This window comes from Hippocampus bargibanti, linkage group LG02 (assembly GCF_051943395.1).
Source record: "Hippocampus bargibanti isolate YZ-2025 linkage group LG02, ASM5194339v1, whole genome shotgun sequence".
Lineage (NCBI taxonomy): Eukaryota > Metazoa > Chordata > Actinopteri > Syngnathiformes > Syngnathidae > Hippocampus > Hippocampus bargibanti.
Genome location: NC_142735.1, coordinates 21711784 through 21735249, shown reverse-complemented (window position 1 = coordinate 21735249; position 23466 = coordinate 21711784). Strand labels below are relative to the sequence as shown.

The 23466-nt window shown below is 42.6% G+C and overlaps 1 protein-coding gene across 2 annotated transcripts; it reads left to right on the top strand.

Annotated features, from left to right (window-relative positions):
• Positions 1-978: 978 nt before the first annotated feature.
• On the top strand, positions 979-22182 carry LOC148901951 (kinesin-like protein KIF1C). 2 transcript variants are annotated; one of them, XM_088990106.1, is made up of 27 exons: positions 979-1500; positions 4133-4248; positions 4455-4531; positions 4596-4674; positions 4748-4848; positions 5787-5852; positions 5930-6108; positions 8232-8343; positions 8407-8484; positions 8568-8633; positions 8736-8811; positions 9371-9449; positions 9512-9660; positions 10961-11163; positions 11251-11330; positions 11403-11478; positions 12160-12239; positions 12319-12413; positions 14974-15057; positions 15131-15311; positions 15382-15454; positions 15550-15648; positions 17391-17552; positions 17662-17937; positions 18196-18309; positions 18389-18581; positions 19051-22182. In XM_088990106.1, exons 2-27 carry the CDS (start codon positions 4143-4145, stop codon positions 19776-19778), a joined length of 3612 nt encoding a protein of 1203 aa, XP_088846232.1. In that variant the 5' UTR covers positions 979-1500; positions 4133-4142; the 3' UTR covers positions 19779-22182. The 2 variants fall into 2 exon arrangements, with proteins under 2 accessions (XP_088846232.1, XP_088846231.1); XM_088990105.1 differs by having other exon boundaries at positions 8733-8811.
• The last annotated feature ends 1284 nt before the right edge of the window (positions 22183-23466 follow it).

The following is a 23466-nucleotide window of genomic DNA, read 5'->3' as shown; positions in this document are numbered from 1 at the left end:
TTACTGTATGGAGTTAAAATGCCTTCTGAACAATATGTCCAGGTTCCGAAGCCACTTCTTTATTGGCCCCGTCTTACTAATAAAAAAATACGTGTAAGTATCTGCTGGAAGAACGGATAATTTTTGTCCTCATTGAACCTCAAACGTCTCGTTTTCAAAATAAAACTCCCTGTTAGAAAGCCTTCGATTTCCTCAACCGACAGTGACGTTAGAAGTGCAGCATGTCATACCAGTGTAACAAGAATCTGGAACAATGAACAAAGTTAGAGCGCATTATTCCTATTTCTCACCTATAACAGGTTTGCCAACGTTTATTGGGACAAGACATGTACAGTACAAGCGTAGAATGTTGCCAAAAGTGATACTCTCCTAATTTGATGACACGTATGTGTCTCCTTGATTTGAATAGGAGAGGAATAATATAAAGATTAATTTTAGCTCATTCCACCTAGTGGAAGAGAATGTAATTGTTCTGTCTGTAACGATATGAAATGAAAAGAAGATAAAGGGTACATAATTTGTATTTTTTTTTTGTGCAATTTGTATTTTTTTTTTGTGCAACGCACAATTTCTATTTGGAAAACATTACGTTTGACATTAAGTAGGATGGACAGCGGAAGTTTAACGTAGCATTTCAGAATAAAAGCTCTTTGGAATCTGTACGTCTTCTTTTCCTTTCGGCTTTTCCCTTCAAGGGGTCGCCACAGCGAATCAGTAACCTTCATCTTCAGAGCTATGATACGCACGTTTGTTTTGGCCCAGCTTTTACGTCGGATACCCTTCCTGACACAACCCTCTGTATTTATCCCGGCTGGTCAATATTATTATTATTGCAAGTTGGTCATTATTGTGGTCGAGTTTCTAAGTAAGACTTGATGCTAAAACACGTGAGTGCTGCTCTACACGAAATTATGTAAACATTTTCCAAAGTTCCTTTCTGTTTCCAAACAGACACTTTTGAAGCTAGTTTTTGTAGTTGTATTTTATTTATTTTTGGCTGAGGGAGGTTGTTGGTGTATTCTGAAAAGGTATTCAATTTGGCAAGAAAACTGCCACGCTAGTATTTATGGTTGGTCCCGCAGAATGCTATCGCAAAAATTCCATCCAAATGTGATGTAGACTTTCAGAGTAAGAGCCAACCATTCCGGTTCTGGCAGTAACTGGACTCCACTTGGAGATTGGGCGGGTCCTCGCCGGTCTCGAAGCTGTGCTTCGTGAACGCGCCCGCCAGCTCAAGCACGCACCCGCTGCGCGGCCACGCCACCGGCCAGGCTTCCCCCCACCCCCTTCTCCTTCCTGTTGTTCCAACTCCATTTTCCCCTCTCCAAAGTCCACCTTGGCCGCCGTCAACTGCAGCGACGACGCGGGGAACAACAACGGAGCGCAGTGGGTCGCCGGCGCCCACAGTCGCCGAGTCGAGACTTCCAGGTCCCCCGAGTCTACCGCTCGGCCGGCCCGCAACTTTTTCTGCGGTCACGGTGACGTCAACTCCGTCTCTTCGTAAGTCGTCCAACTTTTTCTTGCGCTCTGCGCGTGGGACCGTGGTGGGAACTCTAGTCGTCAACTTTGTTACGGTGTGTCCCGGTGCCGAAAGGCCGGGAGCGGAAGCAGCGAGCGGTCGCTTCCGGACATGGTGGTCGCGTGAGGCGATCGAGAAACGCGCACACGCACACCCGTCAGGTAGAATTTAGTGGGATGACGTCACATGACGGTGAGGCTGTTACGTAAGCCGGTTGTTCACGTGTCCCACACGCTTCTGAGGTTGTGAGTTCGAATCTTGACTTCAGCCTTAACATATGGAGTTTGGATGTTACACCAGGTTCCACTTGCATTCCCAAAACGTGTGATTAAAATGATGAAATTGTCACTCAGTGGAGTGTGATGTCGTTTGTTGACATATGTCCCGTGACCCACCAGTCCGCCAGTCAGCCCGGATGGTTTCCACTCTGAATATTTCCAATATGTAAAGACATTTTGCCCATTCGTTTGTAGTTTTTCAAGATGGCGTTCATGGTGTTTCAGGTTGGAATTTGGCGTCCGTTCTACCCTGTGCGAAGCTTTTGTGTACGTTCTGCAGATATTTTCTCGTTTATTACAAAACAGACACAAAGGACTGGCTATTCAGTTCGTTTTTTGCCATTAACATGCATCCAGTTCATGGCTACAGATAATTGGCGGGCTGGTGGATATCTTTGGATGAAATGTCACCTGTTTGACGCTGAGACCTACTTCTTCACCACTGATTATTCTGTTTTTATTAGGCCAGGGGGAAAAATGGCACAAAAATATTCTGAACAGGCGATTCAGTGAGTACTACGTTTTCCGATGTATAAGGCGCACTGGAATATAAGCCGCATCCCCAATGAATAGTGTATTTTCAAATGTTTCCATTCATATATGACACATCGGACAATAACGTGCACCTTTAATGAATAAAAAAGTTTTCCAAATATAAAGCACACCACATTATAAGGTGCTACAGTAGAGGTTAGGGTTACGCACTACTTCTACAGGGGGAAACTGAGTTGGTGGCTGCTTAATCATTGCGAGACCTGTTGTGGCTCAATATTACTTCACATATAAGCCGCACTTGTGTATAAGGCACAGGATCATCTTTTGAAGAAGATCACGGCTTTTAGGTGTGCTTTATAATAATAATAATAATAATAATAATAATAATAAATAATAATAATAATAATAATAATAATAATAATAATAGATTTCATTTATAAGCGCCTCTCAAAACTCACAAGGACACTTTACAGTCATGTAATTTTTTTGTGCGGGTGAGCAGCGGCAGCCATTCGCGCCAGCGTTCACTCTACCGGCAAAGTTATGAAAGGAAATGGAAAGAAAGGAAACAAAAAAAAAACTAAATAACAGATAAGATGACAACACATAGATACAGAGTGTCATTCATTCTTCAGCACTTGCTGTACCCTCTTTGTGACATAAAGCAGTTCTAGATGAAAGAAGAGAGGATCAAAGCATCCTTTTCAGCAGTGGATCAGGGACATCATGGTGCACGTCTACTACAAGCTAAATGTTGAAAGCAAACATGAAGCTGTAGCATCCATTGACGAAAAGAGATTGTCTCATATGTCCTGTCCTACATAAATCCGCTTCAATTCCAAGCCGCGACAGTTTCACATACGCATCGGCGCTCTGCGCTGATTATACACCAGAAAATACGATAACTGATTAATCAGAGATGCAAATGAACTATTTTCTATTTTTTCTTTTTCGTTTTCCTGAAAATAATATAAGTAGGGATGTACTCTTGTATTATCTTCTTTTCCTTTCGGCTTTTCCCCTCAGGGGTCGCCACAGCGAATCAGACTCTTGTATTATGAATATTATAATTGTAATAAATAAATGGTATTTTTATATTTTTCTGGAATTTTAGAGATTTTTTTTAGCAAAGTACTTTCATCTCTCTGAAATTGTTGATCATGATCATTAATACAACATTATTCCTCGAAAGTCACAATGTTCTATCACTGGTGAGCTGTTTTTGGTACAGGACCCATATGGTCCTTTGGGAATGATATAGGGGGTCAGCACGTTGGTGACCCCTGCTTTAGATGGACCTAGATTGTCTACGATTGCATGAGTGCAGAAGATAAGTGATATTGACCCACACCATGTTTACTTGGGGTTCCGTTGCTATGGCGCTGGACCGCCGGATGCCCCCACAGGACAAAAGCAAAGCAAATACTCTCCTCGGAACACGGAAGCCGCTTCCTCCTGGCGGTTGGCCACTTCACTGGAGTCGTTGTTAAAGTTAGCATGCGTGGCTAAAGTGGCGCTCCCTTGGCATCCCAGCAATGTGTGTGTGCACGTGTGTGTGTATTTTTAGCTGCATGTTGTTGTAACTGGTCTGATCTTCACTACTTGTACTGTCACTGATCAATATGCACACAAACGCACGCGCAACACCGTTAGCAGGTGACTGCGGCTGCCCGAGGCCAGGGAGTGGGAAGCGGCATGTCGAACAGGCGCCGAGATAGCAATCAGCGAGGCGGCTTGAAGGCGTTAAGGAGAGAAAGAAGTAGCACTCCAAGAAATCAATTTTATGCACCACCTTTAACCTTTGACTTTGTTTATTTCTTTTTTGATTGGCTTCTTAAAGGTGGGCTGAGATGGCGGGTGCTTCGGTCAAGGTGGCAGTGCGCGTCCGGCCGTTCAACGCCAGGGAGACGGGGCGCAATGCCAAGTGTGTCATCCAGATGAAGGGAAACACCACCTGTAAGTTGCACACACACACACACACGCACGCACGCACGCACGCACACACACACACACACACACACACACACACACACACACACACACACACACACACACACACACACACACACACACACACACACACACACACACACACACACACACACACACACACACACACACACACACACACACACACACTCAGCCTTGTGTTGTCCTCTCAGGTATCGTCAACCCAAAACAGCCCAAAGATGCAGCCAAGAACTTCACTTTTGACCACTCCTACTGGTCGCATACCATGGTAATGTCACCAACACACACATACACACACGCACACACATGATATTGATTGTCCATGTACCCAGGACGATGACCCGGCCTTTGCTAGCCAGCGTCAGGTGTACCAGGATATCGGCGAGGAGATGCTGCTGCACGCCTTTGAAGGTGACTTGTTGGCCATGACGACGATGACGATGTGGCAGTAGAAAGCAGGCACTCACTTTTTTGTCGTGTGCAGGTTATAATGTGTGCATTTTTGCATACGGCCAAACCGGGGCGGGGAAGAGCTACACCATGATGGGCAAACAGGAGATGGGGCAGGAGGGAATCATTCCACAGGTATATTACATTTATTTATTTAATGCTTACTTTTGTACGTCAATTGAATTCAGTTCATTAGTTTTTTTTTTTGTTTTTTTTTTACTTTTGTGGAGTCGTATCAGCGTGAGAGAGTTTCATTTATTTTTCTACCGGTATTTTACTTAGGTATGGTATCGTGACGGCCAAATATCGATTACAGGTATCGACCCGGTATCTGCCTTATTTCACATACTTGATACCGGCCGATATCAACAACCTGACTGAGTGTTTTTGTCATGACGCTGTCGGCCCCGCCTGTACCTGCACAGGTGCTGGTCGTCCCGAGCAGTGGCGGACTGCCACGTTCGGATTGGCGACCAACGGGTAGCGACATCAGCCCTGCCTGTAGCTTCGCAGGTGCTGGTCGTTTTAATCAGTGACACTTGAAAGGACTCCCGGCACGACCATCCGGGGTCGGGTCATTGTTGTATGCTTTGTATGCAATTGTATGCATTGTATGCTGTGCATGTGTTTGTTTCATCTTGGCAGACTTTTACTCTTGGTCTTTATTTGATACTTTGTATTTTTCTGTCTGAATGACTTTGATGTTTTAGATTTTTGTTCCTGTTGACTTTATTTTAATACAATTTCTCAAACACAACCTGCTGCTTCCTCCTGCCTGCTTATTGGGATCCACAACTGCCATCACCACCTTGCAAACCGTGACAGTTTTTAAGGTTTATAATAGAGTGCTACATGCATGTGTTGATGCTAAAATAAACGTTTATGCCCCAAACATTTCCGCCTTTTGATTTGCATCCATACAAATCCTCTCACCCTCTCTTTTGTTAAGATCTAATTTCTGTAAGTTTGTCAGTGTTTATAAACTATCTTCATGCTTAGACTGAATTATGTGTTGTGACATTATAGGTCAGTCCTTCTGCCATCTTTGTTAATGCGTGTATGTGTGTCCTCAGCTCTGTGACGACCTTTTCCAGAGGACTGGAGCCAAGACAGATCCCGATTTGACCTATTCTGTAGAGGTAACCCCCTCCACTCTCCACCTTGCCGCACACTTGTATAAGAACCAGGCTCTTAGCTGGCAGTGTACCCACCGTAGGTGTCTTACATGGAAATCTACTGCGAGCGTGTCCGCGATCTGTTGAACCCTAAGTCTCAGGGGACCTTGCGGGTGAGGGAGCACCCCATTCTGGGACCATACGTGGAGGACTTGTCCAAATTGGCTGTGACCGGGTTCCCTGACATTCGGGACCTGATGGATGCTGGGAATAAAGCCCGGTCAGTTTATTTATGTATGTACGTATGTGTGAAGGCGTGTGTGTGTGTGTGTGTGTGTGTGTGTGTGTGTGTGTGTGTGTGTGTGTGTGTGTGTGTGTGTGTGTGTGTGTGTGTGTGTGTGTGTGTGTGTGTGTGTGTGTGTGTGTGTGTGTGTGCGTGTGTGTGCTTGCTTGTTTGTTTGTTTTGAGTTTATTTTACTTATTTAATTTATTTGTTTATCTATTTATTTATCAATTAGTTTATGTTTAATTATTATTTATTATTATTATTATTATTATTATTATTATTATTATTATTATTATTATTATTATTATTATTATTATATGTTAAAATGTTTTACACTTGAGTTTATTTTTATTATTTCTTAGTTTGTTAATCTATGTGTTTATTAGTTTATTTGTTTTACTTATTTGTTTGTTCATCTATTTGTTTTTCTGTTTGTTTGTTCATTTATTTAGTTTGTACATTTTTATTTATTTATGTAAATTTATGTATGTATTTAATAATACATTTAATTTATATATTCACCTCTTTATTTATTTGATTATATACGTATTTGTTTCTATGTTTATTTATGTATTATTATTATTATTATTATTATTATTCATTTGGTTGTTAATCTATTTGTTTTTATGTTTGTTTGTTTATCTAGTTGTTTTTCTGTTTGTTTATTTACAGTAAAGTCTCGTTATATCGATATTCAAGGGAGTCCGAAAAAATATCGATATAACAGGGACTATCGATATATCCGATCCTGCGCCGAACTGCATTAAACAAAAGCCGCCAAAAGAGGGCAGCCAAGCGCCATATAAGAAACGGAGCTGGCCATTAGCTCCCTTTTTTTTTTGGGTGAGAGATGTACCCCCAATGTTGCCTCAAAATGGCACATATAATTCTTTAATGATTGTAAACATGTATGCTTTAATCTTCAGAACTACAGTGGATTTGAAACATATTCATAACTGGATGTGTAACAAGAAAGCATATTATCCGAATCTGAAGCCATTGTTTGGATTCACAAACAATGCAAGACGTCTTGGCGTGAAGTCATTTTTATTTGCATTTGAATAAAAAGTGACATCGGCTGTCCTTTAATACACAGTATGGCATGTTAATAATTTTCAAAATCATCGCGCTTCAGCAGACAAAACAAGAAACATTGTTGCAAAAAAACAATTGCATTCATATACAGTACAGTGGGCATGTACATAACACAACAGGGAAACTGCAACGCTTACATCTTAATGTATTATGTATACAATTTAAAAAAGTCATCAATCTTCTTCTGCTTCCCATTTTTACCTTTTAACACAAACACTTCAATCTCGTCTGCTACACACGAGCTAGCGTCTGAAAATGAAAATGGCTCTGCTACACGGGTGCTGGGCACGTAACCAAGTCACACGGCCAAGTCGACCAATAGCGCGACCGATGGCGGCTCATGTGACCAAGTCGACCAATGGCGCGACCGATGGCGGCTCACGTAACAAGACACGTGACCAAGTTGACCAATGGCGCGACGGATATATCGATATAAACAACAAAAATGGCCGGCGGGGGATGAAAAGGAGCACCGTAATAACCGGATTATCGTAACAACCGGGTATCGTACTAAACGGTACTAATTATACATAAAAAGACTAAAAATGTGCAAGGGAAATGAAAATAATATCGTAATAAGCGGTACTTTCGATATAACCGATATCGATATAACGAGACTTTACTGTATTTTAGTTTTTACATTTTTATTTATTTATATTTAGGTATGTATTTAACAATACATGTAATTTATCTATTTATTTATTTGATTATGTATTTGTTTAGCTATTTATTTATCTACTTACTGTATGTATAAATTTTTAATATGTTTATTTATGTATTATTATTATTATTATATTTTTTTTTTAACCATATAGAGTGTGTCAAAGTGCGACTTTGCATTAACTTGACTGTATTGGATTGCATTTGTTTATGGGGCAGATGTGACACTTTTAAATATGACTGATACGCACTCATAACCCATCAGCGGGCAAATATGCTTCAGGAGGCGTTGTGTACGTACAATATATTGCATGTCTTTGCGCAACTTGTGATGGAATGTTCAAATCTGACGCCTCGGACAGGACGGTGGCGGCCACCAACATGAATGAGACGTCGTCGCGCTCGCACGCCGTTTTCACCATTGTCTTCAGCCAGCGGCGCCGAGATCTTTTGACCCAGTTGGACACAGAAAAGGTGAGTGTTTGGATATGACTTGATGTGCACGTGCACACTTGACATGTTTCGGTATCTTCTCAGGTCAGCAAGATCAGTCTAGTGGACCTGGCGGGGAGTGAACGCGCCGACTCCTCGGGGTCCAAGGGTACCCGACTCAAGGTGGGAGAACGCAGAGATGATTTTTTTTATCATTATTATTATTTTTTTAATGTTGGGTCAGTTATTGTGACAATTGTGTATAGGAAGGAGCCAACATTAACAAGTCTCTCACCACACTGGGAAAAGTCATCTCTGCTCTGGCCGACATGGTACAAAAGCCCCTCTGCTCCCATCCCACCCAACTTTTTTTGAGTTCCACATGTTCATTTTCATCGTCTTCATTTTTCCCCTCACTGATGGTGATGCAGCAGAGCAGCAAGAAGCGAAAGAGTGACTTTATTCCCTACAGAGATTCGGTGCTGACGTGGCTCCTTAAGGAGAATCTGGGTGAGAACGAGACGCCAATCATTAAGCGATAGTCATTATTCCTGTCATTTCAATTCTCGAGTCTGATCAAGAAAACACTGTGCTTCAAAAAATTATCAATAAATATTGGATTAAGATTACATGCAAATTTGTTGAACCGATAAATACAATGCAATTGCTCCTAAAATTGGATAATGAAAAGAAATGCACTTTTCCCCTTTTATGGTGTATTCTGTTATCTGTCTATCTGTCTGTCTGTCTAGCTGGATAGATAGCTAGCTAGCGGGATAGCGAGCTAGCTTGTTGAATAGATAGCTAGCTTGCTGAATAGACAGCTAGCCAGCTGGTTAGATAGCTAGCCAGCTGGATATCTGTATTTGCGTATTTATGTATTTGTTAATTTATGTATCTTTTTATTTAGTATTTTTATGTATCTATTTATCAGTTTGTTTATTTATCTATTTATGTATTCACTTGTTTATCTGTTTGTTTATTTATTTATGTATCTATTACCTTATGAATTTGTTATTTAATGTATTTATTAAGTTTGATTGGAAATGGCTCCAATTCCATGTCCCAGGTGGAAACTCTCGCACAGCCATGATCGCCGCTCTCAGTCCTGCTGATATCAACTATGAAGAAACGCTCAGCACTTTGAGGTAAGAGCTTCTCGCGCCTCTTCCCGTGCACTTAAGCTGCTTTCACCTGACCTCTGTTGCAGATACGCCGACCGAGCCAAGCAGATTCGCTGCAACGCCATCATCAACGAAGACCCCAATGCCAAACTGATCCGAGAGCTGAAAGGGGAAGTGGAACGACTCCGGAGCCTCCTCTTCGCTCAGGGCCTACACGAGCTCATCCACAACCAGGGTATGCCGCATTCCACTGACCCTGCTCACCGCATTCCATCAACCGTGCTCACCGCATGCCACGGAACTCAGCTGCACTCCTTCCATTTTCTCCACATCATGCGCGCTGATGTCTGTTTTATTACATGCCACGTTGTACTTTTTCAAGCTCCTGTAAAATGATTATTATCATGTCGTCAAATTATGACATGCTGCTATGGGCTAGGCATTCCATTTTTATGATATATATATCTTCTTTTCCTTTCGGCTTTTCCCTTCAAGGGGTCGCCACAGCAAATCAGTGTCCTCCATCTTTAGAGGTTTGATCCGCATGTTTGTTTTGGCCAAGCTTTTACGTCGGATGCCCTTCCTGACACAACCCTCCCAAACACAAAATGGTCATAGGGTTACTCATAAAAGCATTAAACAATCTTATATAAGCCTTAAAGGACACAGGGGAAAAACTTGTCAAGTGGGGCTCTTGAAAGAGAATACAACCTCTATTTAAAAACAAATCTTATGGAAAAGGGTGACAAACGAACCACATATTTCATTCTACAATGCTTTATATTAACTCTATCTTCACTGCCATTCCCAAATTTATTTGGGAATTGAAAATATGACGTGGAGCGCCATTCCCGAATTTCTTTGGGTTTCGGTTTTTCTTGCTGGCCGATAAAGCGCTGGTCAGACCTCTGGGAATGCTTTTTCTCTTCCACGAGTGGGCAACGTTCTCCTTTTGTACATCCGCCCCCATTTCAAGCTCAGATAACTTCAGAGCTATATAACTTAGGAATTAACTCTTTTTTTCCGACGAAAGAAGAGAGTCTAAAGTTTCTTACGCTGAATTGAATGTTTATGTAGTCCTATAAGTCAATATTTTGTGGGTCCTGCAATTTGAGTGAAAATGACAAAAACCCTGGCACTGGAGTGGACACATTTTTGCACATCGTCTGGCAGGGAATGATTTTAAGAATTGAATTGGTTGTAAAAAAAAAGGTGAAGAATATTTGCAATTTTGTTGTAGTCATTTAGCAAGTAACATCGAGGCGATTTTATTTTGTGGGCTTATAAATGATTATTATAACAAATAATGAGGCGAACCGGATCTGGCCCCAGGCCTCGTGTTAGAACTATGTGCCACATGTCCACGTGTGTGTGCATGTGTACACACACGTGTGTGTTTGTCTGTGCTATGTTTACAGTCTGATATTTACAGATGTGCGCGTGCCCGTCAGCCTTTGCATTCCAAAAGTAATATGAGTGGTTTCGTGTCTACACCACCAACCCCCCCCCCCCCTCCCTCCCACACGTTTCTCTAGCCAACAACAACAATGGCTCCTCCACAGAAGGTGTTTCCTTACCGCTGACTATCACAGCCAATGGGACGGCCGATCCGAAAGACTCCGCCTCTTCAGGTGTTTTAGACCTCAGTGAGTCAGTGGATGTCAATCACCTCGATGCCGGGGAGCCTGAGGTTGCCACGGAGACAATCAGTAAAGAGGAGGCGGCTGAGAGATTGCTGGTATGATGATGTTACAGCAGAAGCAAACACACACACACACACAGGCCTTCTCATACGCACGCGCGTACATGTGTATATGTCTGTCAGGAGACAGAGAAAATCATGGCGGAGCTCAATGAGACATGGGAGGAGAAGTTAAGAAAGACGGAATCAATTCGTTTGGAGAGGTGAGTTGAACTCGTCGGAACATTATCACATTTTTTTTCCCTTCACCTTGTAAACGTGTGCGTCCGCGGCAGGGAGTCGCTCTTGGCCGAAATGGGCGTGTCCATTAAAGAAGATGGAGGGACCCTTGGTGTCTTTTCTCCCAAAGGTGTAAGTGACCATACAGCATGTACTTAAAATACCATGAGTGACAGATCATCAGGTGCACTATATAGGAAATTAACTCATTTTAGTAGTACCGTATTTTCTGGTGTATAAGGCGCACCCGAAAGCCTTGATTTTCTTCAAAAGATGACCCTGCACCTTATACGCAGGTGCGCCTCATATGTCAAGTAATATTGAGCCACAGCAGGTCTCGCAACTCCTGTCAGCAGCCACCGACTCAATTTCCCCATGTAAAAGAAGTAGCACGTAATCCCAGCCTCTTCTGTAGCGCCTTATAAGAGGACAGTCATTACATCTGTGCTGTATGTCATGCATATTAGCATATTTGACAATAAAGCTGACTTTGACTTTGAAATAATCTATCTTTGTCAATCTCTCTATGCTGCAGACATATATTGACAAGCAGAGTCAAGAAATGCTTTTTCACTCATTAAGTACAATTTACTTGTGAATTTGCCTTTTGTCCTTCAACAACAGAATGAGTCAGAATCAGTTTGTGAGTGTCGGAATACATTTGGAATGACATTGAGATTTCAGCAGATCTATATTTTGGGACATTCTTTCTCTTTCTCGCCATTTTGTCCTTTTGCCTCCAATAAGTTGGCATACACAGTAACTGACACTTTTATTTAGAAAGGGTCACATTACATGCATGTCTGTGTTTAGACTCCTCACCTTGTCAACTTGAACGAGGACCCTCTCATGTCCGAGTGCCTGCTCTACTACATCAAGGAAGGATTCACAAGGTTGGACCTGCTTCTTCTCTTGGTTGCGTGGACCTAAAAGTAGAGAAGGCATTTTAAAATTGGTGTGTTTGTGTGATAGAGTTGGGCAGCAGGATGTGGACATCAAGCTGTCTGGTCACTTCATCAAGGAGATTCACTGTGTGTTTGTGAATGAGACCAACGAGCAAGGAGAAGGTAAGACTTATCACAACAGTGTGTGTGCTTTTGTGTTTTGTGAGTGTGTGTATTACAAGCACGTATTTGCACGTGCTTGTGTGACTTTCTCTCTCTTTGTGTATATGTTTGCGTCTAAAAGCTGCCAGGAAGTATGTCAGGTATTGTCTCAAACTTGATTTTGTGGCATGTAGTTGAATGTAGAGGTTGTCAAAGCGGTGTCAAATTTCCAATCAGTTACAGAAAGTTTTAGGTCAGTTAAGTTAAAGGGCAACCGACGGCACTTTTTTGTTTTCTAACTGACATCAGAAAAACGTTTTATAGCATCTAAAATACCCAAAACACGCAGTATGATATTTTTATTCAAATGCAAATCACCAATAAAAATGACTTAAAGTGTCCAAAATCTGCAAAAATTGAGCTGCGAATTGGGCATTTTCAGAAAGTCCCACCCCCAGTTCGTGACGTCACGCCATGAACGCCACGCGTTGCAGTTTCCCTGTTGTGTTATGTACATGCCCACTGTACTGTATATGAATGCAATCGTTTTTTGCAACAATGTTTCTTGTTTTGTCTGCTGAAGCGCGATGATTTTGAAAATTATTAACATGCCATACTGTGTATTAAAGGACAGCCGATGTCACTTTTTATTCAAATGCAAATAAAAATGACTTCACGCCAAGACGTCTTGCATTGCTTGTGAATCAAAACAATGGCTTCAGATTCAGAGAATATGCTTTCTTGTTACACATCCAGTTATGAATATGATTCAAATAGTTCTGAAGAGGAAAGCATACATGTTTGCAATCAATTAAAGAAGTCCTTCCGTGTCATTTTGAGACATCTGGACTGCAATGTAGCGTCCCACAAAAGAGGCAAAAATAATGGCAACCTGTGAGGAATGAATCACAGGCTGATAAATTCCTTCCATGGATCTTGGACTCCCTCTTCTGACGGCTTTTGGGTGCATTACAAGGTTTTCAAAGAAAACAGTACAGCAAAATACATTGACGTTATGGAAGGACGCTACAATGCGTCTTTTTTACGGTCACTGGGGGGTCCTTTCATGACGTCACGTACGGACTCGTCACCAAGTCACAAACAAGACTTCCTGAATGTTCAGCGCAAGTCTTAAAACGTAAAATATAGCTATATGCCGTGGAATCTTTGTAAAATACGCCCAGTAGAAGTCATTTGAAGCCATTTTACAAATTATGGACACAACTTGTCCAGAGACGTCGGTTGTCCTTTAAGGAAAAATTAAATTAACTCATTGACTGCCAGACGATATGCAAAAATGTGTCCACTCCAGTGCCAGGGTTTTTGTCATTCTCACTCAAATTGCAGGACCTACATAATATTGAGTTTTAGGACTACATAAACATTCAATGCAGCGTTAGAAACCTTCGACTTGCTACTGTCATCAGAAAAAACGTTATTTCTTAAATTATATGTGTCTGGAGTTTTCTGACCTTGAAATGGGGGCGGCTGTACAAAATACAATACAGTAAAGTCTCGTTATATCGATATTCTTGGGAGTCGGAAAAAATATCGATATAACCGGACTATCGATATATCCAATCCTGCGCCGAACTGCATTAAAAGGGGGCAATAAATGGGGGATCTTTGATATGGCATGTAATTTTCTCCTTGAGTTCATGGATTGCGTATCTAGCATGCTTTTGTACTGTAGTGAAGTGAAAAATAAACTTATGCATTCAATAAAAATGTCATAACATACTCTTGCAATCGAGACTCTGAGTAGCACTCGACATTGTTGATATTGTACACACGAGAGAAACCACGAACGCCTGCATGTACATACTGTGATACAGTGATTATTGCAAGCGATAAAGATATCTCAATACCACACAATTAAATACATGTATGGAAAACAAAAACTGCAACGTTTACATTACTTACGTTGGTTGATAAGGTATTCTGCGGCACGTCGAACTCTTTCGCGATGGAGGATTTACTCTTTGTTGGATTCTCCTCGACAGCCACTATTGCCTTGTACTTCATTCCGAGGTCACAATTCTTACATTTCCCCATGGTTCAAATTGGTGTTGAACAATTGTATACTGTATAAGAAGACTACAATATGTTTCATATGCTATTGCAGCTCTGCTACACTGTGCAGACACGAAAGCTGGTCACGTGACTACAGATATCGCTAATGGTGGTACTGACTAGAAACTCTTCAGCAAATATCGATTCAGCTTAAGATGCTTTTGTATCGATATAAGCAGAGCAAAATGGCTGGTGGGAGATGAAAAGGGCACCGTGTTTTCAAGGTCACCTTTGTTGATTGTTTTAGAAAATGTAGCAATTTGTTGAAAAACACAAGCCAGAATCATATTTAATATAAAAAAATGTTGCTTTGGCACCATCTTTTGGCTGCTGTATAAGGATCGGTCGGGCTCAGTCACAATTAATAGTGGGTGTTCTCTGTATCCCAAAATGGGAACTTTCAATTTCATTTCCCCATTAACTTTGTATGAAGTTTTGTCAATTCTTTGCTTCTCAAGCATAATCGTGTCGAGGATCACTCACCTGACGTGTCACTGCGTGTTTGCAGTGGTGGTCACTCTGGAGCCACTGGTGGGGGCGGAGACTTATGTCAACGGGAAGCAGATTGCGGAGGCAGTCGTCCTCAAGCAAGGTGAGCTTACTATGCGCTGGAACAACGGAGGAGACACACACGGTGCCACCCCCTGACGTCTTTGCTCGCCCAGGGAACCGCATCGTGATGGGCAAGAACCACGTGTTCCGCTTCAACCACCCGGAGCAGGCCCGGCTGGAGCGGGAGCGCAGCGTCACGGCCGAGCAGCAGGGGGAGCCTGAAGACTGGACGTATGCTCAGAGGGAGCTGCTGGAGAAACAAGGCATTGATATCAAACTGGACATGGAGAAGAGGTATGGCACGCCTCTGACCTTTTGACCCCTGCCACGTCGATGGCTTTGATTGACAGCTGACATATTGCAGGCTTCAAGACATGGAGACGCAATACCGCAAGGAAAAAGAGGAGGCTGATCTGCTTCTGGAGCAACAGCGGCTGGTGCGTGCCAGTCTATCATCATCACCATCATCGCCATTTTTCATTCACACTTAACTTTTGACACTTCTTGTGTGTTTGTGTGTATTTATACAAAGTATGCAGACAGCGACAGCGGAGATGATTCCGACAAGCGCTCGTGCGAGGAAAGCTGGAGGCTCATCTCCTCCCTTCGAGAGAAACTACCTGCCAACAAGGTACTCGTCATGCATGTCGCCTACTGTGATGTTTACGTTGACTCCAAAATCTCCTCATTTTTTACTCACAACTAATCTAACACGTTACTTTCTCCAGTCAAGTTGTTAGACTGCAGTTACACTTGTCGCATCTCAAAGCTTCAGTTTGAAGGCTGCATTTCGGCAACATTAAGAGTATATGTCATGTCAAAAAGATTGCCTTAATTTTACTTTTTGCTTGAAAAGTAATTTTTGTGAAGTGAAATCCAGAAATGCAAAAAATAATTGTCTTTTTTTTATTTTTATTTTTTTGGTTAAAAAAAGATTCTTAAATGTCACTGCTTCCATTTAAAGTACAACCAACACAATTTTTTGTTTCCAAACTGTCATCAGAAAAACGTGTTATAGCAGCTAAAATGCCCAAAACACGCCAACTGATATTTTTAGTCAAATGCAAAACATCAATAAAAATGAGTTAAAGTGTCCCAAAACTACTTCAAAATGACCCCGGAAGTGGCCAGTTTCAGAAGGTCCCGTGCCCTTGTACGTGACGTCACGCCAGGACGTCTTGCCTTGCTCTAGAACCAAAACAAATGGCTTCAGATTCGGAAAAGATGCTTTCTTGTTACTCATCCAGTTATGAATATGATTCAAATGGTTCTGAAGAGGAAAGCATACATGTTTGCAATCAATTAAAGTTCTTCTGGGTCATTTTGAGGCATCAGGACTGATGTGTAGCGTCCCAGAAAATGCACAAGATGGCACCCAAGCTCCGTTGGAAATGGGCTGATTTGTCTGCAGGGAATTTGTGTCAACTAGTATCAAATAGTAGTATTGGTGCAACACACAACGATTCACCATCGCGTTATTTATGTGCTTTCCTTCTAATTTCGCCATCAACACGAAGTTATCAGACCAAACAAAGTACCCAAAATGCATTGTGTGTCGCTTTCTCGGTCAGGGGCGTTCCTGACCTGAAGTCGAAACCAAGACTTCCTGAATATTCAGCGCGAGTGTTAAAACGTAAAATATAGCTATATGCGGTGGAATCTTTGTAAAATACGCTCAGTAGGAGTCATTTGAAGTGAATTTACAAATTATGGACACACCTTGTCCGGAGGCGTCGGTTGTCCTTTTAGACTACATAAAGATTAAATGCTGCGTAACCAACTTTAGACTCTCTTCTTTCATCAGGAGAAAAAAAAAGAGTTAATTTCTAACTTATATGCATCTGGAGTTATCTGAGCTTGAACTGGGGCGGTTGTACAAAAGCCAAATGCTCCGCCCTCGTGGAAGGGAAAAAACATTGCCAGAGGTCTGACCAGAGCTTTATCGGCACCCCCTCAAGACAAACTCAAACCCGAACAAATTCGGGAATGGCGCTCCACGTCATGCTTTTCAATTCCCAAATAAATTCGGGAATGGCAGTGAATGAGTTAAGTGACAAAAAAAAACAAATGTCATTTTCATGCAACACATGGTTGTCTGTAACTGCACAATGTAACTATTACAGTAACTTTTCATCCAACTTTACTACTTTTATTAATCAGGGAATTGGTTGAATCAGCTTTTATGATTGGGTAGTTTCATTTGAAGAGAAATAATTCGTAATTTCACCATAGCAGTGTTGCTCCACCATCCTTTTGTCACTTCTTGCTGACTTTGTGTGTGTGTGTGTGTGTGTGTGTGTGTGTGTGTGTGTGTGTGTGTGTGTGTGTGCGTGCGTGCGTGCGTGTGTGTGTGTGTGTGTGTGTGTGTATCAGGTGCAGTCCATCGTGAAGCGTTGCGGTCTTCCAAGTAGCGGAAAGAGGAGAGAGCCTCAAAGAGTCTATCAGATTCCTCAGAGGAGGCGGATCAGCAAAGACCCGAAGCGCGTCACCATGGAGGATCTACGCTTGCAGGCCGTCAAAGAGATCTGCTACGAGGTTCTTTTCAAACTCCGCCCCCTCCACATGCACATATAAGAGATGGGGAGGAGCTAAGTTTAGCCTGGGTTGTTAGTGGAAGTCACGAATACCTTTTGCTTCAAATCAGGTGGCGCTGGGAGACTTTCGTCACTCTCGCCAGGAGATTGAGGCACTGGCCATTGTCAAGATGAAGGAGCTGTGCCGCATGTACAGCAAGAAGGACGACAACGAGAAAGACAGCTGGAAGGCGGTGGCGCAGGACGTGTGCGACACGGTGGGCATCGGGGAGGAGAGGAGCCCCCCCTCAGAGGAGGGGGGAGGAGGGGGAGGTGATGAGGCCGGCGAAGGGGGAGCCGCCTATAACCTGAAGGCTCACATTGACAAGCTGACGGACATCTTGGAGGTGAGATTATAAATTTGGACTGCGGGTATGTAAAGTCCGGCGCATCAAAGTCTTTTTAATAATAAACACAAAAATTAATCCATTTCATTGGTAAAAAAAGTTGATCTCCAAAATGAAGTCAATCTTGTGGAAAAGGGTTGCCACATTTTCACAAATCGCAACAATTTGCCAATATGTCAGCGACGTTGACGTGAAATTTGATGCTTGTCATCAAGTCATATTTGATAATTGTGGTCATGTGAACCGATGGCGTGACAGGAAGTGAAACTGCAAAACAACATGAAGGATGAGGAAATAAAAGCGCTGCGGGACCGAATGATCAAAATGGAGAGCGTCATCCCCGTCAAAGTAGAAGGCGCGACGTCCGATCAGGTGACATGCCAGCAACTGCGCCTCGATATGTCGGCGACAATCCTCTCCACTCAACGCTGACTTTCGTCACCTCTGGCAGAGCGAGCAGGAAAACGGCGAAGAAGGGGGCGGTCCTCCCCAGAGGGAGGACCGGGTGCAGCGTCTCATGGACGAGGATCCGGCATTCAGGAGAGGGCGCCTCCGCTGGCTGAAGCAAGAACAGCAGAGAATTGGTAACCTACAGCAGCAGAACATTACCAAGAAGTTACGGGGCCTCAATCAAGGAGAACCTGGTGAGGAGAATTTGTGATGCCTCGTTCATGTGCCGCTTATGTCACAAAAAAATCTTGTCAGGCTATCACTGTACTCTGTCATACTTCATACTTATCCTGTGACTGTAAAGTGACCTTGAGAAATGTATTATTATTATGATATATTTGTTGGATGGAAAATCTCCACTGGATCACCATTACGAGTCCTTCCTTATCCACAAAACCTACACATCCCATCTGCATTTGAGGTTTTGGTGGTGTTATTTAGATTAAATATTGGAAGATGAATCTGTAAAACCTGCAGTATTGCGGATCTGCCACATCCAATATGGCGGTCTTGTTGCTGTATCTTCTGCTTCAAGAAGTGTCCATGTTACACAACAGGCTTATGTTTTTGATTACGATGCAAACGTGGTTGCGACCATTTTGAAAAGCTTTTTTGTTTTGTTTGCTTTTGTCACTGACTCATGATGCTGTTTGCACGCCGCAGGTCAAAACGTGCACCTGCCCGGGACAGGCCGCTTCATTCCTCCGCAGGACTGCAAGCTCAAGTTCCCCTTCAAGAGCAACCCGGCGCACCGATTCTCCTGGGGACCGGCGAGTGCCGCCCTGCAGGCGCTGGGTTTGGCAGACGGCGAAGTTCCGGGGGAGAGGAGAGGAGGAGCCGAGGGAGGTGGGGTTGGGGGGACCCACACTCTCCCTTTCCAGGCCCCGCCCCCACGCATGCGCAGCCCTAGCCCGCAACGCGCCTGGCAACAGCGAAACCACGGCAACCAGCGGCAGCAGCACTACCGCCGAAACTCATTTGACGGCTCCGCGCCCGGCAACGGTCACCACGGCGGCAGCGAGCAGCACCAAAGGGGCGGTGGTCACCAAGGAAGACCAAGACAGAGGAGGGGTCCGTCACCCGGTCCGGGTGGACAGCGAGGGGGAGGCGACCCAGGTTTCCACTACAACAAACATCCTGGCCCTCCTCCTCCTCCTCCTCACCATCATCATCATCATCATCATCAGCAGCAGCATCCGCATCTTCATCATCCGTACTACAACGCCCACAATGCACCATTCCCCAACTACCACGCTGCCCCTCCTCTTCCCGCCCAAATCCTCCTGGGCCCGCCCTTGCCCGGTTGGGGCTTCACCACGCCGCCGCCGCGCATGAGACGACAGTTCAGTGAGCCGGACCTCAACAACCAGCAAACTCCCTCTGACCTCTGAACTCTTGAGCCTGGATTCGCTTCTCCCAACATGCTGTATGCAGTAACCCCGCAACCCCTACCCCCTTTTCACCGGCTGTGGGGACCAGCGGCCATGTCACGAATCGTCACTCGACTACCTAATTTCCAAGTTTAGACCACAAACAAGGATCCAAAAACACAAACAGATGCAGACATCCATATGATTTCATTTCGGGAGAGCAAAAATGTTTCTACATGAAAAAAAAATTGGAATATCAAATTAATTTGTATCTAATATTTTAAATGTAACCCCTGTAAAGAAATCATTTAGCGCAAAATGCTGTTCGGCTCAGTGGAGACTCGAACTTAGGTGCAAAGATGAGTTTATCCCCATCTTGAAAAAATGGTTTACACCAAAGGTAAAAACTTTCAGGTTCACCCAAAGATATCATTCGCATTCAGCCTTTCATGCATGTAACCTGATCACATGATAAGATGTCACTGAAAGGGTTAAATTATAAATCCAATTTAACTCATTCACTGCCATTCACAAATGTATTCTGGAATTGAAAATACATATGACATAGAGTGCCATTCCAGAATTTTTTCAGGTTTTGTTTTTTTCTTGCTTGGGTGCCGATAAAGTGCTGGCCAGACCATTTGGCAATGTTTTTCCCTTCCACGTGGGGCAGCATTTCCTCTTTTTCTATGTTAGCGCTTTGTTCCGGCTTCAGCTGTTGTTAAGGAGCTATATAAACCAAATATGTATATATTGCATTGTATTTTGGACAGCCGCCCTCACTTCAAGCTCATATAACTCCAGACACATATAATTTAGGAATTAACATTTTTTTCTGTTGAAAGAAGAGAGTCTAGAGTTTCTAACGCTGCATTGAATGTTTATGTAGTCCTAAAAGTCAACATTCTGTGGGTCATGGACAAAAACCCTGGCACAGTAGTGGACACCTTTTTTCGTCTGGCAGTGAATGAGTTAATTATTTAAATTTCAGACCACTTGGATGATTGTTTTGCTCTACTTTAAGAAATGAAGTTAAAAATGAAGTCAATTTGTGCTAAATTATTTACACAAATCAAATCTAAAATATGAGATGCGACAGATTGCCTACATTTTTTTTTTCGGTTCAACTCCCCGGAACTTCCACGAACAACACGGGCTAAACTTAGCTCCGCCCCCACCATGCGCCACACGAAAATCTGAATTGAATTTCTTGACACCAATGATGACTTTGCTTATTTTCCAGGTGGTTTTTGGTGCCATCTTTTATGTTACAAAAGACTGAAAGCTACAATTCGGAGAATTTTACCACAAATGACACAGGAGACGCTCCTTGAAAAATAGAAGCGACTTTCTGAAAGGCCAGACGCAAATATGCGAAGGGGGTTTACTGGTGTGTATGTTTGTCTGTGAGTGTGTGTGTGTGTGTGTGTGTGTGTGTGTGTGTGTGTGTGTGTGTGTGTGTGTGTGTGTGTGTGTGTGTGTGTATACATTGTTGCCATGTAAACAGGTCATTTGTGTGGAAGCCTTTTTGTTGACCTGATGGTGGTCATGTGATCACGTCAGCTCCTGCGGCTTACTGCTGTTCGCGTGTAGTTTTTCGTATATATATATATATTTTTTTGCCCAGGAGTTTAGTTGTCTTGTTACGGTAAGGCTGCAAGAATGGACCTTAGCGTAGCATCGGCAAAGCTGTTGAACACACCAGACAACATTGTGTACATTGATAAAGACAAACGATGCTATGTACAAAATGGCTTCCAAAGTTAGCAGGTTAGCTAGCTGCTAATCAATCAAAACCAAAGATGCCGACGTGGTTTTTGTGTACTTTGAAACGGACTGCAGGAAATGGAATAAGTCAGGATGATTATTGGAATGCGAAAGTGAAATTTGGGGGAATTTTAGGAAAATATTTGATGAAAGCTCATGGAATGATGTTTTGGAAGTTTTTTGAGAGGAGAAACCTGGAAGTGATAAAGGTGCAGTCGTTTTTTTTTCTTTCCTTTTTTTCTTTTTTGATGTGTTTTTTTGTTTTGTTTTCCTACCCCACTCATGTTAGCCAATTGAGGGATCTACAAGTCCCCTGTCCCCGCTGAGCATGATGGGAAATGATGATCATGCCTTCAGTGTAACCCCCATATCCCCCAATACCCACTGTGTGCTTTCTAACCTCACCCTCACTCATATTATTCATTTCATGATTATAATTATCATCAGGATGCATTTTCAAGCAGGTGATTCTCTTGGGTGCTGCTTATTAGTGTTTATGAAATCTTGCGTCTATTCGCCTGAGTTTAAAATCACAAAGTGAAGGTTGTTTGGCTTCTCTAAAAGGTTTGGCTTTGTCTCTGAACTTTTATTTTGCGGTCTTGAATGGCCACACCTCAAAAGACTGGACCCCAATAAAAACTACAGCATCACAACATCATCCCGTGTGTTTTTGTATCCCATTATTTCAAAACATATATTCTGTGATTTTTTTTGGGGGGGGGGGCGGGGGGGGATTCTTCTTGATATGGTCAATAACCTGGAATAGATGGATTGTGGCCCTCTGTAAGACTCGGGTTACACGATTTAAAAGTAAATAAGAATAAGCAGTGGTGGGCCGTGCATGTCACTCCTAGGCCTTCAGTAGTCCTACGTCGGAATCAGTGTGGGGCGAGTGTGGTGTGATCTTACTACACGTCCACTAGAGGGTGTTGTTGACCAGAGAATAACGTGACTTTTTTTTAAGAAATACTGTCATTAAACTGTTTGAATTTTTACTATGAACATGTGGATTCATGATGACCTTATAAAATTGCAATATTATTTGCTATTTTTGCTAGCTTCAGAGCTGTCTAACCTTAGTGATGTCATTATATTCTTGAAAAGTCCGTTTTGAAAATGGCTTCAACAGTATATCTGCAACCAAATCAATTTTCTTCTCTTTCGCCATTGTGGGTCGAAAAAAAAACAAAACAGTAATACATTTGCTAATGCAGCTAATGATCACTAGCGGCTAGTGATTCTGTACTATGATTGCTAGTTTCTAGCCAATCATAGTTCGCGAAAACTCTGCCATCTCGATCCCTTATTGTTTAAATCAACAGTCTCATCAACATTTATTTTTATGCAGGGCCTGCAGAACTGATTGTGAAAGCGTCCAGGTCGATTTCTGACCATAGTGACAAATGATGGCTGAAATGTGATTGGTTAAATGCGTAAATATGAAAACACACATCTGGAAGCAGCACAGATGGGAAAAGCAATGAAAAGAAGCTGAAAGACAATTTAGGAATTATTCAATAAGCACTAAAGGACAACCGACACCATTTTTTTGTTTTCTATCTGACATCAGAAATACGTTTCATAGCATCTAAAATACCCAAAACACGCAGGCTGATATTATTAGTCAAATCCAAAACAACAATAAATATTAGTTAAAGTGTCCCAAAATGACTTCAAAATGACCCCGGAAATTTCGAGTTTCAGAAGGTCCCGCCCCCTTGTTTGTGACGTCACGCCAGGACGTCTTCGCCTTGCTTTAAAATCGAAACAATGGCTTCAGATTCGGAGAAGATGCTTTCTTGTTACTCATCCAGTTATGAATATGATTCAAATAGTTCTGAAGAGGAAATCATAAATGTTTGCAATCGATTAAAGAAGTACAGTGAAACCTCGGTTTACGAACCCCTTGGCATACGAACTTTTCGGTTTACGAACCTTACAT

Bases quoted from the DNA above. Each gene is read 5' to 3' on its own strand.
- LOC148901951 (XM_088990105.1), top strand. From the start codon at position 4,143: ATGGCGGGTGCTTCGGTCAAGGTGGCAGTGCGCGTCCGGCCGTTCAAC. The intron at 8,344-8,406 runs GTGAGTGTTTGG...GTATCTTCTCAG, and splicing joins CCCAGTTGGACACAGAAAAG to GTCAGCAAGATCAGTCTAGT. The intron at 18,582-19,050 runs GTGAGGAGAATT...TGCACGCCGCAG, and splicing joins CCTCAATCAAGGAGAACCTG to GTCAAAACGTGCACCTGCCC.